This window comes from Hylobates moloch, unplaced genomic scaffold, assembly GCF_009828535.3.
Source record: "Hylobates moloch isolate HMO894 unplaced genomic scaffold, HMol_V3 SCAFFOLD_10, whole genome shotgun sequence".
In the NCBI taxonomy this organism is placed as follows: Eukaryota; Metazoa; Chordata; class Mammalia; order Primates; family Hylobatidae; genus Hylobates; species Hylobates moloch.
Genome location: NW_026652285.1, coordinates 67234132 through 67252469, shown reverse-complemented (window position 1 = coordinate 67252469; position 18338 = coordinate 67234132). Strand labels below are relative to the sequence as shown.

The window sequence follows — 18338 nt, the reverse complement described above, 5'->3', positions numbered from 1 at the left end:
GTCTCCTTTCTTGGACAAGGAAGCTAAAGAAGAAGTGTTCCCTGGATAAAGGACCATCAATTGTACCCTCAAATAACTTGAAACTATTGAAGTGTTGGTAGGCAGGAGGATGAATCCAATAGGTTCCTTTCATCTGTCCATTTATTCTCCTCACCCCAACTTGCCAGCACCAGCATGTGTGGCCTTTGAGGGTATGGGAGACACTCCAAGTTTAAACAGGTAAAATTCAGACACTTGAACCTGGACCATCGGAAAGGTTAGAATAATCCTAAGAAGTTCTCCCCAGACAACACTTAAGCTGAGGAGATGCTGCCTCTGGGGGCTGCACCTGAGTGGTTACCGGGACAGGCACAGGGGCCTGGGCAGGCTTTCTGGGTGCAATTTCGTGCAGTGGCCTGGAGACTGCGGTCCAGCCCCCTACCAGGCAGTGCACCCTGCTGAGCTCTGGGACCCAGCATCTCCTGGTTGCTTACAGCTCTGCAAGGAGATATCAAAGCCAGGATAAATGGTTTGAAGCCAAAGTGGTGGTGGGGTGCAGCTGTGGTAGAGAAGGGAGGGCTGATGGGGAGTGGAGAGCGTCCAGACAGAAGAGGTCTGGGGACAGGGAGGGAAAGGCCAAGGGAAAAGAGAAATTAGAATTAAATGAAAACAGGGTTTGTAGCTGGGCCCCTCTCAGTAAAGTTCTGCCATGCATGCATTAACCTTCCATCAATGAAAACAAAATCCAGGGACCTCATGCCTGCCTGCTGGGGCACATAAAGCCTAGGGGACATAATATCTTCCAGGTGGGTGTGCCCAGAAGCACACACTAGTACTTGACAAGTCATTTAAAACTGACTGTCAAGGTCAAAACACCACCACCTGCAGGCACAACTGAAATGTCTTCATCCATTCCCCCCCTCTGAGTTCTCTGTCGTTTTAAACTAAAGCACAGTTTGAGCAGCAGACAAGCCTGACAACTGTTCAAACATATGTATGTGCAACTTATTAGCTTGCAAATGGAGATATCTGGAAGCTAAAGACATGTGACAGGGGTAGGGGGGCAGGTTAGCCACTGACTCTGAGGGGTCAAAGGAGGAGGTCCTTTGATGGGCTGAAGGAAGAAGGCCTTCAGTGATAGAACCCACTCCTGATGGAGTATTTGAAAATGATGCTTTTCACTGACGACACACAAAACAGAGGCAATTATTATGAAAAGAAGGGGCCCCTGCCCTTGAGATCCGTTTATTTTGCAATTAACAAGGGTAAAGGAGGCCCCCTTCTGAAACTTTTGCTTGGGGGCCTAAAATTTAAACATCTACTACTGCCTAGGTGCCCACAGAGTCCAAGAAAATCCAAGCCTCATGATCTAACTAGCTCTTACATCAAAAAGAAAATATACATGTATTTTAAATTGCTGAACGAAACTGAATCACCCCCATCCCTGTTCAAATAAAAAACCTGATTAAAGGCCAGACGCAGTGGCTGACGCCTGTAATCCCAGCACTTTGGAAGACTGAGGCGGGTGGATCATTTGAGGTGAGGAGTTCAAGACCAGCTTGGCCAACATGGTGAAACCTCATCTCTACTAAAACTACAAAAACGAGCCAGGCGTGGTGGCGCGCACCTGTAATCTCATCTACTCGGGAGGCTGAGGCAGGAGAATCGCTTGAACCCGGGAGGTAGAGTATGCAATGATCCGAGATTGTGCCACTGCACTACAGACTGGGTGACAGAGTGAGACTCTGTCTCCAAAAAAAAAAAAAAAAAAAAAAAAAAAAACCCTGATTAAATCAAATGTAGGGGCCCTAAGACATTCTGCAGGTTATTCTAAATCACCCCCTTACTTTTCCAGAGAAGAAAATTAGGCCAGGGAGGCCCAGTGACCTGCCCAAAGTCCCCGCCTGTGACTGGATGCAGTTCCTGGGAAGCACGGCCTCCTTCTGAGCAACAGACAAGCAGGAAGCATCACCAGGGAGCTTTCTCACGCATTCACCGGCACGCTCCAGCCTCTTCCTGACCTTCTTACCTGTGACATGACGGCAGGGTCTGGAGTCAGTGCAAGCTGTCTGGGTGATATCTGTCCACATAGTCCCCACGCAACACACACTGCTCTCCAACACCTGCAGCAGAATCAGCTGGAAAGACCTGTTAGCCTTCCAGATACCAAGACTGCGGCTCAATTCACTGAGTCAGTCTCCAGGGTAGGGCCCAGGCAGCTGAAGGGATCCCAGGGCACGTGCCAATTCTTTGGGATGAAAGTGACAGAATTTACTTTCATAATTGTTTTTTTCTCTTCCTTTTACATTTTCTATTTTGTGTATGTGTTTTATAGTGTGCCTAATATATTAACATTGTACTAAATGCATATAACTTATAAACAAATAAATATAGATATATGAATTGGGTAATTGCTCAAAAAGAGGTCTATAAACAGAAACGCATGGGGGCCTCCTGCACCAAACTGTGAGTCCTGAGAAGGCAGGACCTGTGCTTCCTCACTGCTATAAAGCAAAGCCCTTGCCCAGGGCCTGACGCATGCAGGTCAGGTCCTCACTAACCACTGACAGAATGAAAGGCGAATTCCATCTCCAGCTGTATCATGGACTCCCAGATATTTCTGAATAGAATCATCTCCCAAAGTGTGTTTTGAGAAGGTGGTTTTTTTGAAACCACAGTGGTTCCATGAAATGCTCACTGTAAAAAGGGCTCCCTCGGCACAACTGTTGGGGGAATCCTGCTTATCCTGTCTCTGTCTTCAAGATGCACAGATATACCAGGATATTAAATCAGGATCATAAGAATATTAAAGGCTTTCTTAGAAGCCCTCCAGTAAAGAATCTCTTTTAAGTTTGTTTAATCCATTTATTTCCTAAACTAATTAACCTACAGTTCCTTTTCCCACATTATTAACATTCCACAAAATTAGTCTTCCTTGAAACCAACTTTAGAAACTCCCAATTTAGATTTAGGCTAAAGGTCTATACTTCCTCGTGGCCACAGCATTATCAGCATTCATCACACCTGTCCGTTGATACATGTTTATCGAGTGAGTTCTTGGCTTTGTCCATCCACCCCTTTCCAACTGCCAGCTTTCAATAGGATGTTCTAAGATTGCACATCTATGAAAAAACACAAAAACTGCAGCTGGCTCATTCCCAAAGAAAAGCACCATCCTTAGGTCCTCAAGATGTCCTTTTAGAGGAGACCTACTCAAAAACTAGGACCTGCCAACCGCGGTTTCCAACAACTTAGCAAGGTGGGCTCCAAGGAGCACAGGCCAAGGGTGGGTAGTACCAGGCTCACAAGAGCACCTCCTCCTCCTTGCCTACCCCAAGTCTTGGCTGGGGAACCCAAATATCATTCACACTTTCTTAGAATGAAGTTCCAAGATTTCCATTTTATGGTGAGAAACAGGGAGGTGATTATTCTTAGCAAGCTAGCTGGGAAGGTAGGAGCAGATTTGGTTTGTTCAATGACTGCAGATTTGGCATTCTGTCTTCTGGGAACAATGTCTAGACTTTCCGAGGAGTCACCTCTATAAATAACATGGTTAGTTAACCAAGAAATTTAACATGTTCTACTCTGAGCTCCATTCTAGGGTTAAATCAGGGCGGATTTGTGCAACGTACCTCAACTCCCACTTGGTATTCAATTTTTTAAAAAAAAGTAATCCATTTTTGAAGGGTGCATCCCCCTCACATCTGTGGCCTTTTAATGTAATCAAGTTAACACTTAAAGAAAAGCTGAGGCTGGGCACGGTGGCTCACGCCTGTAATCCCAGCACTTCGGGAGGCCGAGGCAGGTGGACCGCCTGAGCTCAGGACCAGCCTGGGCAACACGGTGAAACCCCGTGTCTACTAAAACACAAAAAATTAGCCAGGCGAAGCAGCGTGCGCCTGTAGCCCCTGCTACTTGGGAGGCTGAGGCAGAACTGCGTAAACCTGGGAAGCGTAGGTTGCAGTGAGCCAAGATTGCGCCACTGCACTCCAGCCTAGGTGACAGAGTGAGACTCCGTCTCAAAAAAAAAAAAAAGAAAGAAAAAAGAAAACGTGGCTGAGACACCCTTCCAATTACTTATTAGGGGTGAAATGTAGAGACAAGGTAATTTCTCACCCACTTTATACAAACAGGCCTCTATGGCGCAGAGGTGGGCTCCAGCTGCATCTTGGCAATATTCCCTCCAGCAGAGCTGTTCACACATTGTACCTTGCCTGAGGACTTTCCAGAGTTGGTGTTTTCCCTAAAAGAAATCTACCCTTAAAAGAAATACTTACATAGCTCCATGCCCACATGCATACATCAGCAGTACAGAAGCTGGTAGTATTTGCTCACTCTGTGTAGTGGTCTAAGGAGAAAGAGCTTGTAAGATTGGGAATATCCCAAGTTAGGCAACTTTGTGCACTGAACTCCATTGTTCTTTTTCAACCAGGGAGTGTGTATGTTCTATTCAGTAATGATGCTTCAGTAAAGAAATAAGTGGGAAGGCGGGGAAAAAGTCTTTTCTTTGCAATGGAAAAAATGGCAAGGTGGTGCTGACTGGCCGTCTCAGGCTCAAGGACTGGAAGACATTAGGAACCTAGAATGAATGACATCAATAGAGAGATTACAAACGCAGGTAGAGGAATGATTGCTTCAGGAAGGCCTTTCAAAGGCCTGACAATTTCTTTTGAAGGATGGCCCCAGCAGTGTTCTCTGAAGGTAGGACTGTCAGTCTTTGTGTGGGGAGAACAGTTCAAAGAAAACCAAACACTTAAGCATAATCTTTCAGAGGGTGAAGAATCATGGCATAATGATGATAAGATGCTACTTCTCGATCTGACAAGCAACACAGCTGTTTAATGACAAAAAGAAGATTCTAGCTAACCCAAAAGCTGTGAGTTCACTCTGCCTGTTGCTCCAACAGAAGAGAGAGAGCCTGGCCCGCAAGAACTCATGTGATCCAGGAATTTGCCTGGTATCCAGATTCTATGGCTGCCTCAAAGTGAGCCCACAGTGAATGCTGATCTTCAATGATATCTTCACTCATAGGGTCAGTATGGTTTCTGTGTGGAGACCCTAAATCAAGCACTCACTGTCTTAGAAACAGTTATACATCAGCCTTGCCTAAGTCTGGACCACCAGACTCTGACAGCCATCACAAGATGAGGCCATTTTACTTGTCTCCCTGACTTCCTGCTTCTAAGTGACTTTGGGACATTATATATCCTCTTATACCCGCTCTGTAAAAAATGGAACATACACACACATTCTCACTACCTACCTTGCTTAGTACAAACTGGTATTGTCAAGACGAACAAAATCATCCCAGCCAAGGGCTTTCAGAGTCCCAGAAGAACATCACTTTATGAATATCAGTTACTATTTCAGGAACGCAAAAATGAAAGAACCAGAACACATTAGAAGGGGAAAGCCCCTACCTATAACATAGGATGCAAATAAAGTCAAATAATTTTCTCAAGAAGGAAAATTGAAATAAAAGAGAAAATGGAGAAAGTGAATACAAAGAAAGCAACAAAGGGGAAGCACACATGGGCATAAATCACCTTGCATGTGCCTCACAGCTCACAACTCATTCTGTTTATTCATCTCTACAGCAACGGCACGGTTGCCAGTAAACAAGGGGTTAAAATTTTACAGAAAAAAAGGATGGTATGAGCTGCTTTCTATCATTCACACCCACCTGTTTGAAAAAGCAGAGAAGAGTTATACTGCAAAACAGGGGAAGGAAATGCCCATTCACCATCTTTTTAAAAAACAATCCATGCAGAAAGAAAATTGAGAATTTATTAAAATCTGAGAAAGAAATGACAACAATAACAAGAAACAAAACCCACACACAAAACAAAAATATGCAGCACATCGGAGAAAGTAGAGAAGTTGGCAGCCATGGTGAATTGAAAGGCATACTAATTTAAGGCTCAAAATCTGATTCCTGAGGCAAAGAATCACTATGGCTGCATCTTGCCTTGAAATCAGGGGGTCACATCCCCTGAAATCTAAAGAAGGATTGTTTAAAAGCATGGTGGTTTTGGTTTGAGGGATCAAAAATTCAAGTAAAGCCAACAAAGAACAAGCAAAGAAAAATTCTCAAAGCTGCGAAACCTTGCTACTTAAGATAATGACAGAAATTTATGACTGCTTCCTTCCCCAGCAGAAAGGAGCGCAATTAGAAAGCTGAAAACAACAGGCCCTTTGTACCAGCATGTTATGTTTTGCTTATTCTATTACACATTGGCTGGGAGATAAGAATAAACAGGACAACACCCTGTCTAACCCGGGAGGAGGGAATGGAGGAAAAGGCTAGTTACATTCATTCTTGGGCATGTACGTGCATACCGTTTATTTGCAAACTGAGGTACTTAAGAAAATTGTGCATGCAATAGTCAGGAACTAGTATAAGCATTCAGAAGTCTTTTATTGCACAATCAAACCTTTTAAGAATAAGCCTTGTGTAATAGGGAGCTTTATAGTTTTTCCTTAGAGTGAAGCATGTTGTGAAGATTTTAATAGTTGATAATTTTCTCTATGGTCTTTAATTGTCAACCCTATTTTCATTCATTTAAAAAAAAAAAACCTTTAAAACTAGGATGAGCAAATATATAGACACAGCTTCCCTCTCTGTGACCAATGATGTCAAAAACCCTTGCAAAGAATCAATCAACAGCTGCCAGGGGAAGAAAATGTGGTGATCTGAGACTTCTCCCTTCTCTACAAAGGGACGGTTGCCAGTCTGGGTGCCAGGTGTTCTGATAGCTTCAGCCATGGAGAATTCTGCTCAAGAACAGTAGCTGCTAAGCCAATCGGGTTCTCATTACCCAGTCGGGAGATGGTATAGGTATCTACGGTCCCAAGGAAAAAAAAAAAAAAAAGATTTGATCTCTTCCCATAACCCGCCTGCCTAGAATGATGGATCTGACTTAATCTTGCCATTTCTTAGTGGCTCACTTGCTCGCAGCACCCAAGCTCACTAAGAACGGGGCTAAGGAAAGCCATTCTAAGACCTCACTGACCTGCCACCATCCTGGCCTTCATTCTACTCCTCCAACCCATGAGAGTGGTTCCCACCTTGAGGCCTGTGGACTGGAGTGCTTTTCCACCAGATGGTCACAAAGCTGATTCCTTTTTATTCTTCAGTCTTAGCCCAAATGTCACTCTTTAAGGAAGCTTTTCCCTCTCACCCTAACGATGCTATTGATTCTCCCACTGTGACACTTACTTGATTTTATTTTCTTCATAGCATACATATTAATTACTTGTTTCATGTACACTAATTTTCTCCCCTGACTAGAATGTCCATTTCATAAGGACAGAGGCCTCCTCAATCTCATTCACCCTTGTAGGCTCTGCATCGTAAGTACTATCTGGCACACAGTATATGCTTGATAAATATTTATTGCAAGAATAAATAAACAATAACCAAATGATCAAGACTATTTGGTATAGAACAGGTGGGGAAAAGGTCAAAGAATCTGTCACCTGTCATCGGCCACACTATAGTCATTTTTTCCCCTCAATTTTCCCAGTAGGATGAAGGGTGAAGATGCATGTGAACAGCTGAGCCATGAAGCAGAACTACAGAGCACATGGTTTTTTAACTTCAGTGCTCTTCACAGAAAACCACTCTGAAATAAGTTGCAAGAGATTCTTGAAATTCAAATACAAGGAAAAAAAAGAACATATTTGGAAGTCAGCTAGGTAGTTCTGCCACCTAATTATGCCATGACATGTAATTGTGAACTGCTGAAAGACAAAAGCAAAGCATTTCCTATACACACATACAAAGGTAAGACTAAAGTGTTAATTTTTAAGCAACTGTCATAAGCCTGGTTCTAGAATATGATTCCATTAATGTTACTGCTGTTATAACAGAGAGTATAAGTGTGATGATGAGCTCCTTTCATGTATTTCTCAAAATTAAGAAACTAGGCTTGCCAGTCAATCCCCAGCAGAGACTCTGAGAACATACGAGGACCCAATGAAAATGGCAGAATATTAATTAAACCAACAGGAAGAGAGCTGTGTGTACTTCAGAGATGCATTTTAAATGCATGCATATCTTCATACAGACATCATAGTAGTCAAGTCAAGAAATGTACACTTTACGGTTCCTGATATGGCAGATTCAGTCTTCATGGAAGGCAAAAACACAATGAAACAAAAACTGAAAGCCCACACACACACCCACTGAGGAAAGCATCTGAAAGGCAAACTAGTGATTTTTCTCAGCAAAGAATTAAAGTCCCTCTCCCCTGGAACAGTGATTCGGAAAAGGACTAGGGGAGGAAACGGGGTCAGTTAGTAATGGCTCCTGTTATATTAAAAGGTGAGAAAAATCATGAAGAGCAGTATTGATAAATGTTCTAGTTACTGCCATGTTTGAAAAGCATTTGAAATTCTAAAATATTATTTGTGTATTATTTACCTTCTTATAAACTGATTTGTCATTATCATACATTCAAGTTTTATAAATGTTTTTCCTCACTTCACTGAAATATCAGAATCCAGTTCAAAAACAGAATCAAAGTCTTTTAAGCTTATTCAATAAAAACTATGATATGTAATATTTAAAATAGTGAAATCATTATATTATCTAAAATTCTCAGAAACTTCTTAACATGATTAATAGTAATTTACCCATTTTAGTTCATGAGGGAATGTTTAATATCATTTGCCAAAAAAGAATACTGAAATGGTATAAAATGGTATTCATTATAATTAAGACCTAATCACTAAAGAAGTCCAGAGGTATGGAATTTAGGATCTTGCATACATGTTTATAAAATATAGACTCGGGAAAGAGCCATTTAATTTACCAAGAAGTCCTTTGATCTCTCAGCATATTATAACTAAGAGGACAATGGCAGATTTCAGTATGGAGGTCTTTTTGGATGACTCCTCTTAGCCTTGAGGTTTCTCTATTCCTGTTTAAGGTATGAAGTTGACTTACAAAACCATCGTTTTTGTTCTAGCTTTGCTTTATAAAACCTCAAGCAAAGCCTCGACCATAAATAAAGCAGCAGGGCCCCAGTAGCCAGCTGAGTCATAAACCCCACTCAGCTGCATGTGGCCCAAGGTGTTGGGATCCCGACAGAGTCAAGCCAAGCAAGTGGAATCAATTGAAGCCAGAGTTTGGAAAAACAGAGCACCCCCCTTCCCCACCCCACCTGGCAGTGGAAGAGACCATAATCCCCCTTCCACAGCTCTCATCCAGGGAATGGTAGTAAGTCCAGAAAAACATCTAGACCTGGGCAGACTTTACCTCCACAGTCTAAAAGGAAGGAAAAAAAATGATATTTGACAACCAACCACAAATTTTGAATGTACGGTTCTCCTGCTTTTAAGCACAAAAGCAGTTTTGTTGCTAAGTTATGATCACCACCATATCTTTCAACATTTGTGCCCAGGACCATTTGGCCTTATGGTACTCAGGCTTACTACTCTAAAAATACAGTTAAGCATGTTTAAATCACTTCAAATATCGCAAAAAGCAGCAAACACATGGCCTACCTGCTTGGGCATGCAAACTTAAAAAGAGAAGCTTTAGAAAATGGCCTGCAGGTCAACTCATTCTGGCTTTGGCAGACTGATGTCAGAAAGGAGCTATAGAAAACAGAATCCTGTGCATGAAAAATACTCTGCCTTTGGTTCCCTCGGCCAGAACTTGGAACTGCTAGCAAACATACCTTAAAAAACTGCAATTCTCATGAAGTGCTAAAAACTCCCAAGTAAATAGGGTCCCTCAAACCCGCATACAAATAAGAAACATTTAATGAACAACTCTTTTTTCACCAACACTTCTACTACTTAAATTAAGTCCAGCAGACTCTTCAAAGGGACAAAAGAAGCCCCCCCTCCATTAAGACAAATTCTATATATAGACATCCAAGACAATTATATGATGCACGTAACCAAATATATGTAATTATCCTAGTTTCTGCATTCCCATTATCTTCATAAATATAGGATAAAAATCAGTCTAAATGACTTTCTCAGACCTCCTCAAGGATTAAAACAAGCCAGCCAGTCTTTTTAAAGTACATACATGTAGTAAAGATCAAAAGCAAATGTTCTGGTCAGTTCTTTTCTGCTCATGGTTTTACTAACAATGTGTGCAGTTTTCAGGGAAAACACCACAAATGACAGCTGCTCAAAAGCATGGGAATTAATTGGCAGCAGGAATTTCCTTGACTAATAGGGAAAAACTTGAAGTCACATGTTTTGATGAGCTTATTTTTCCCATCCTTAGTCAAGCATATTCACTGTTAATGATTAAGATTTTAAAATGGAAATATAACCAAGTACATTCTCTATCTTTTCTCAGTGGAACACAGATACCCATTAATGACTGAACAATGGCATTAATGAATAGATTTTAGCTTAAATAAATACAGGGAACCAAACCAGGACACACCAGCAAAAGTGCATTTATTAAAAAATAGTAGCACGTGGCTCCTCCTCCAACCCCCACAGTAAGCCATCTGCTTTGAGCTGTTTTTCTAGCAGTAGGGATGGATTTACACTGATCCATCCACAGTCTATCTGACTCTCAAGAGCGGCTCTCAAGTCATTGCCCTTGTGACCAGTGGTGAGAGAATGGACAAGACAGCTGGTCAGGATTAGGTGAGTGGCCTGTGGCCTCGGGATCAAGTCATGTTACTGTGGCCAGAGCCTGATGCTATAACCTTGGACTCATTAGCATTATGCTGTCATCATCCAAGCTAACAGCCACTGATCAGCCATGATCCAACATTCACCACTCAGGGGGCACTATGTATTCTCAATCCCAGCAACAATGTGAGCCTTTTCTTTTCAACACAGCCTGAACTGAGCCCATGACACTCAAAGGCTCGTGCATGAGGGAGTCTGCATTAAAACTGTCCCTCAAGGCAGCAATGAGATGTCCAAGCATGAGCAACCATAGCCCCTCCATTCTAATCAAATGACAGCTCTGACAGAGCTCAAGGAAAGCAAGACATAGTCAAAGAATTTCCAAAATGTATGTACCCCAAGTGCCACAATGGAACAACATACCTGGCCATCCCCAGACTTGGAAAGTTGGCAGGGACGATGAGAACATCCAGCCGAGAGAACGGGTGTGTTCCCAGAACAGAATGTGCTGCTGAGAGGCAAGGAGGGATCAGCCGCAGAAGGGTCTCTTGGCAGGCACCCGTGAGGCATACAGGGGCAAAGACCCTATGAGGAATGATCTCCTGGGTGGTGGCAGAAGCATTCTGGAAGCGGCAGGGGTATTCCATGTGACTGCAAACACCAACATGCCTGGGAACAACACAAAATAAATGGTAAAACATGTTTATTATTCTTGCTGTGGAGGTAAGGCAATTTTGCAGATGTAGACAACTTTTAGGAGACAGAGGTTCGGACAGCCTCACAAACAAAGACTGTTCATTTCAATTCTTGGCTTGACTGGCTCTGTGCAGCAGTGAAAATTTACAGGACAAAAACGTATTCACGTGTTTGAATCAACAGACTAGCTTCAATCTAAGATAAGTGAAAGCAGTAAAATCTTGTTTTAGAATAAACTTTGTTGTGGGGGGACCTCTAAGACTCAAAACAATAAAACTTCTCACCAAAATACAAACAATTCCTGCCCTCGGTTAGATGTTTTCAAGTATCACCATATGAACAATCTCCAAATTAGAGATAATTCGTAACTCAGAAAGGAAGGAGCAGTACACACAAATTAAAGATCCAATTCTGGGATTACCTAGAATAAAAGACTTGGACTGAGGTAGAACCATGAACCAAATGAAAAGTTACAGGCGAACTCCTCGAAAGAACACAAACCATTTTACTGAATAGTAATCTAAATGTTCTTAACACAGCCCGTCAAAAGCTGTTATTAAGGAATACAGAGGCACTTTTGATACAGTATTTTTCCCAACCCACTTTCAGTACAAATTTAACTGAGCCAACCTTTTAAGGAAACAGATCAGACCCCAGCCTGCTTCATCTGACCACTGCCAGTTATTCCATCAAAGGCGGAACTGAAAGAGAATTCCTAGAACCTGACTCACAGGCCTCAAGAGAACTTATCTACTCAAGCCTACATCCAACAGTACTCCATTTTTGCACCTGCTAACATGTCTTTTATTCAAACACAATGAAAAACCCCTCTAATCATTATTTTTTATTATTATTATTATTATTATTATTATTATTATTATTATTTGAGATGGAATCTAGCTGTGTCTTCCAAGCTAGAGGGCAGTGGCGTGATTTAAGCTCACTGCAACTTCCACCTCCGAGGTTCAAGTGATTCTCTTGACTCAGCCTCCCGAGTAGCTGGGATTACAGGTGTGTGCCACCACATCTGGCTAATTTTGTATCTTTAGTAGAGATGGGGTTTTACCACGTTGGCCAGGCTGGTCTCAAACTCCTGACCTCAGGTGATCCACCCACCTCAGCCTCCAAAACAGCTAGGAGTACAGGCATGAACCACCACACCCGGCCTATTATTATTATTCTTATTTAAGACAGGGTTTTGCTCTGTTGCCCAGGCTGGAGTGCAGTGGCAGGGTCATAGCTCGCTGTAGCCTCCAACTCCTGGGCTCAAGCAATCCTCCTACCTCAGCCTCCTGAGTACCTAGGACTACAGGCATGTTGCCATGCCACATCCAGCCTTTTTTTTTTTTTTTTTTTTTAGGAGATGGGGTCTGGAGATGAGGTCTCACTTTGTAACCCAGAGTGGTCTCAAACTTCTGGCTTCAAATAATCCTCCTGCCTCAGCCTCCCAAAGTGCTGGAATCACAGGCATGAGCCACTGCACCCAGCCAATTATAACTACAGGTGCTCACTTGATTCACAGTGAATAATGAAAAATCTTAAGATGCTGGCATGTCCCAATATGGGCAGAATGCAACAATAATTCCTCTCCAAATGTAAGAAGTACCTTTCACTTACCCAAGGCCAGTGCTCAGGAGACCAATACAGCTAGGTACAGATAAGCCTCACCTTCTAGCAGCATGGTTCATAGAACACAGCTTCCAGCACTGAAGGCATTTCACCACAACAGAGAGTAAGAAAATGGACGGAGGCCCATAAAAACTTGCCAGAATAAGATGACATGAAGAATATAATTCTTGACATTGAATTCTGGCCAAAGTCCCTGGATTGATAACCTTGCTTTGTGGAGAGGGTGAATCAAGGTGCCTGTCGGTGAACATTTAACTAAAAAGGCTGCAATGCCCACCTAATGACAAGTACTGTGCTTGTGCATGAATGTGGTCAAAGGTCTCGAAAAGTGAAAAAAGCCACTGATTAAATTAACCACCACAGTATCTTTTTCTCATGTATTTACACAGGTATATAATATGCTACAGTAATTTCAGTTCATATAATCTCTATTGCAAAGCTTTCAGATCATGTTAAACCACAGAGAAACTAGAGCGTGTAGGCATCTTCTGGACAAAGCTGAGGCATAAGCTTAAATTGTATCTACCACAGCACAATTTTGCAAAAAGGTCATTCTAATGGCCTCTCTAAACACAACATGGGGAAAGATTATTTCTTGCTGCCAAGAACCCTAAAGTTAGAGAATACTGAGGTAGCCAAAGATACACCCAAAAATGTTTGGCTTGATGAATTTCCAATGATCGTATACAACCTAAACCTGAAAGACAACATTCTGACTCCATGGTAAGTTCTCTCATATCCTTTTCCAATCAGGAACAAGGTGAGTTAGAATCTCTCTGGGCATAAAAGGCACTAGCTCAGATGATGAAGATGATTCTAGTTGTGTGAATTAGTACCGTTGTAATCAAAGCCTGGGAAAAAATGCAGGACTTTAAGGCAATCAAGCTCTGACCAGGTGAGAAGGGTAAGGCTCCCATAGAAATGGACATGGAAATGGCATCAGGAAAGCCACTTCTGTGTTCCCACACAGGGATCAGGAAACCTGGGCTTCACTGTCTTCTCACACTGGCTCACTTGTGACCAAGGTAGGCAACTCAGTATCTGGGGCTTCTTTTTCCCCATCTTTAACATGGTCTCATCAAAGCGGCTGCTGGAGGAGGTAAGGAATTGGTTAGAAAAGGATATGAGAGGCCGGACACAGTGGCTCATACCTGTAATCCCAGCACTTTAGGAGGCTGAGGCAGGTGGATCACTTGAGGTCAGGAGTTTGAGACCAGCCTAGCCAACATGGTAAAACCCATCTCTACTAAAAATACAAAAAATTTAGCCGAGTGTGGTGTTGCATGCCTGTAATCCCAGCTACTTGGGAGACTGAGGCAGGAGAATCACTTGAACCCGGGAGGCAGAGTTGCAGTGAGCTAAGATCGCACCACTGCACTCCAGCCTGGGCAACAGAGCATGACTGTCTCAAAAAAAAAAAAAAAAGGGGGGGGGGTATGAGAGAATTTACTAACTTACTGCGGAGACAGATTGTTCTCTATCAGGTTTAGGCTGTACACAATCATCGTAAACTCATCAAGCTGAACACAAGATCTGCACATTTTGTTGTATGTTAATTATACTTAACATATAAACAAATGAAAATGTTTTCTAAGGTTTCTTCTGGCACTACGATTCTATGATAACTCAGCACATGAGCCATTCTTCATAGAATCGCCTTGTTTCTGAAGAAGTCAGGGGATTCTGTACTTTTTCTTTTTTTTGAGACGGAGTCTTGCTGTGTTGCCAGGCTGAAGTGCAGTGGTGCAATCTCTGCTCACTGCAACCTCCGACTCCCTGGTTCAAGCAATTCTCCTGCCCCAGCCTCCCGTAAGCTAGGATTACAGGCACGTGTCACCATGCCCAACTAATTTTTGTATTTTTAGTACAGACGGGGTTTCACCATGTTGGTCAGGATGGTCTCAATCTCCTGACCTCATGATCCGCCCGCCTTGGCCTCCCAAAGTGCTGGGACTAATGGCATGAGCCACCACACCCGGCCGATTCTGTGCTTTTTACAAAGTAAGTCTTCCATAGATTCAGCACCAACTCAAAGATGCTGTACTTCCCATCAAAGCAACTTTTCATATACTTTACAACTCTAAAGAAGACTGTTCCCCACCAGATTCTTCTTTCAAATAATCAGTCTCAATGCATTTTCTTCTTTGTAGTGCCCATTTTCCATGCCTTTAATCATTTTTGCTAAGTTCCTTTGGATTTTATCCAAGTTTCTGTGTCGTATTTGAACAGTATGGCCCCCACAAAGGCCTCAAGAGGTTAAAGAAACATAACACAAAGATTCCCCTGTGGCTGAAGGTTATACTACAGCTGAATAAAATTAATAAACTTTCAACAGCTTATCTGAGAGCCTTATAATCAATGTATTTACTAAAATGCTCACCCAGAGTGGCTGGAGCATGTGTGAAAGTGGAGCTGGAAGAGGGAATGTTCTTACTATAATTTTATCCACATGAACACTGATCATAAAAGTTCAGTGACCAACACTTTGGCCAAATTTCTGGAACCCAGATGAGCACTTTAGGCAAACGAAAACCTGTGGTATAGCAGCCCCTGTGAAAGTTGGATTTACATGAATTTGATTGGTGGTCTTAGGAAGGTTTGAAGTAGAACGGGTGCTGGGGAAGGCAAAAGGGACCAGATGTGAACATAACCAAAAACACCACTGTGACTGGCACTTCAGAGCACCTTTGCTGGCAAACTTTGCATGCAGTCAGACATGTAATGGATGAAAACAAAGCCACTTTCTGACAACTAAAGACAGCACACATGAAGCGCACAGCCAGGGCAGGACTAAGCAAATGCAAGCTATGATTTTATCGCAGCATATTCCTGAAGGACGAGCATATTGATAAAGGAAGGGAAAACTCAGTCATAGTTTATTGGACATGGAAAGGGGCATGGGAGGAACCCCATTCAACAGGCCTCACAGTTCCATGGAAAGATGCGCTTCCCTAGAGTGGCACCCGGACCTCTCCCCTGCTTACCTGACTGGCTGGGCCATTCCAGGCTTTCTCTTTTAAATCTGCTTGCCCACAGAGGGTGCACTTTGGGCCTGCTCCTACCATGTGTCAGGTGGACTCTGCATCTGTGTTATAGATGCAGCAGCGGCTGCATCTGTACTTTTTTTTTTTGAGGTCAGGAGTTTGAGACCAGCCTAGCCAACATGGTAAAACCCATCTCTACTAAAAATACAAAAAAATTAGCCGAGTGTGGTGTTGCACGCCTGCAATCCCAGGATGGTCAGGAGACCATCCTGACCAACATGGTGAAACCCCGTCTCTACTAAAAATACAAAAATTAGTTGGGCATGGTGATACCTGCCTGTAATCCTGGCTTACGGGAGGCTGGGGCAAGAGAATTGCTCGAACCAGGGAGTCGGAGGTTGCAGTGAGCAGAGATTGCACCACTGCACTTCAGCCTGGCAACAGAGCAAGACTCCGTCTCAAAAAAAAAAAAAAAGTACAGATGCAGCTGCAGCTGCAGCTGCTGCTGCTGCTAACAGCAGCAGTCCAGCTGGGCTGGTAACTGGGTGGGTAAATTTGTCTCATTTGGAAATGGAGTCTCAGAAACCCCACTGAGACCATGCACCTGAGCATTCCTTCAGTCCAGCTTCTGTCAATCATAAAACCTTTATTTTTATCTCCTCTGTCTGTTCCTCAACTGGTGAATTTAGGAGGACAAGAGAGGAGTTGTACTTGCTTCTTCCCCTAAAGCCCGACAGGAATTTTAGACATCATCTCTTCCCAGAATCTTCATTTGATTTAACCACTTCTTCCTTTCAGAATAGTGGATGCAAGAAAACTGAGAAGCCATTTAAGTTGCTTCTGAGCAGGAAGGAGAGAGCACAGAGTCAGTGGCTGCTGCCCACACCCCAACCCCACATCTGTTTGGAATATGGCTAGAAAGGCAAAATAACAAATGTGTGCCTTATTACACATAACACTGTGCCTTGTTACAACACATAATATTGTGCCTTGTTACAAATAACAAAATGTGTGCCTTCCAAAGGCACACATTTTCCAACTGCACAGCTCCTCTAACAATCAATCAATGCTGAGGCCTTAGATGAACAAGAGAAGAGTACTTCTTCACCATCAAGAATTTGAGAACCCATGGACAAAGCCTTCATTCTACAGATAAGGAAAGTGTGGCTTTGTCCAAAGAGCTATATCCAACCACCAAGAATGGCACTTTCAGGCTCAAAGGCATTGCTCTCAACTTCTGTTTTCTGTTCCAACACGACACACTCCAGTCAATAATGGTGGCTCAAATCATGGCAGTGACTCTCCAGATGGGAAGGTGGATCAGACTCCAGGTGAGGCATTAATGTTACATATAGTTTTTTAAAGTCTTCAGGTAAGATTCTGACTCACCTCTCTCTGATGACAGGCCTGGATATAAATCCAGGTATTGCTACTTAGTAGGTATACTAATGTTAACAAGTTGCTGAGCTTCAATATCCTTATCTATAAAATGGGAATAATAATCTATCCAATCTGTTTTGCAGGCTTATCCTTAGGAATAAATGAGATTATATTTAGATCAAGACTTAGTTTCTGACTTGGAACAACCAATGGCTACTGTATCAATTCAGGATAGGCTAGGATATGCTTCAGTAACAAACAACCCTGGTGTTTCAGTGGCTTAACACAAAACAGTGTGCTTCTTACTAATACCAAGTCCACTGTAGATCTAAGTGACTCTCCAGACTACCTGTCATCCTCACTCAGAAATTCAGACCACCTAAAATTACAAAACAAAGCCTCCTCTGTGATCCTACTGCAGGGAAGAGAGCACAGGAGGATCTCACATGCAATTAAAGTTCCCACATGAAACTAGAATATGTCACTTCTGCCCACAATTCCCTTCTTCCAAGAATACAGAAGTAAAATCTAATATGCAATCTAGGATGTTCATATAGCTCAGGAAAGACAGTCCAAAATAGGCAAGCTACAGAACAGGAAGTGGAAATTACTCCCTTCTGCCAAAAAAGGCAAAATGCAGGCAATAATACATGTCCATCAGAAGAGAGAGAACATAGCTTCATCTCTGAAAGATGAAGACCAACTGCCACAGTTACTGTGGTACTAGTAAAAGCAGCATGGCAAAATAAAACCAACACAAAAGGAATCTGCATTAGGAGTATATCTTAGCTGGTTTTCAAGGAGTAACTAATCATCTCTACCATTACTCTGGGCTTTCTCCACCAGAAGGTACTGATTTAGTGACTGTCTGTCAATAGGAAAAATGACTCAATTGAGCTGGGTATAAAATCCTGGGAGTGCAGCATGATGCATGTGCTGTGCATCTTCTCAGCATCCCCCTTCTCCCTCTTTAGGCTCTCAAAGCTAGAAACCATTGAACATCTAGACAGGCTGCCAGTAAATATCCAATGGCCTATACTAATTTTTTGAAGCCTCAAA

At 42.6% G+C, this 18338-nt stretch overlaps 1 protein-coding gene across 11 annotated transcripts in view; it reads right to left on the bottom strand.

Moving 5' to 3' along the window:
• Window positions 1–18338, bottom strand: part of AOPEP (aminopeptidase O (putative)) — a 400140-nt gene that overhangs the window by 316964 nt on the left and 64838 nt on the right. For all 11 annotated transcript variants that reach the window (XR_009215307.1, XR_009215306.1, XR_009215305.1 and 8 more), the window contains one exon: window positions 11014–11259. Coding sequence is in view for 8 of the 11 variants with exons in the window: in XM_032164582.2 (XP_032020473.1) it covers window positions 11014–11259 (246 nt within the window). In the remaining 3 variants the exon portion in view is untranslated. The remainder of the gene's footprint in view (window positions 1–11013; window positions 11260–18338) is intronic.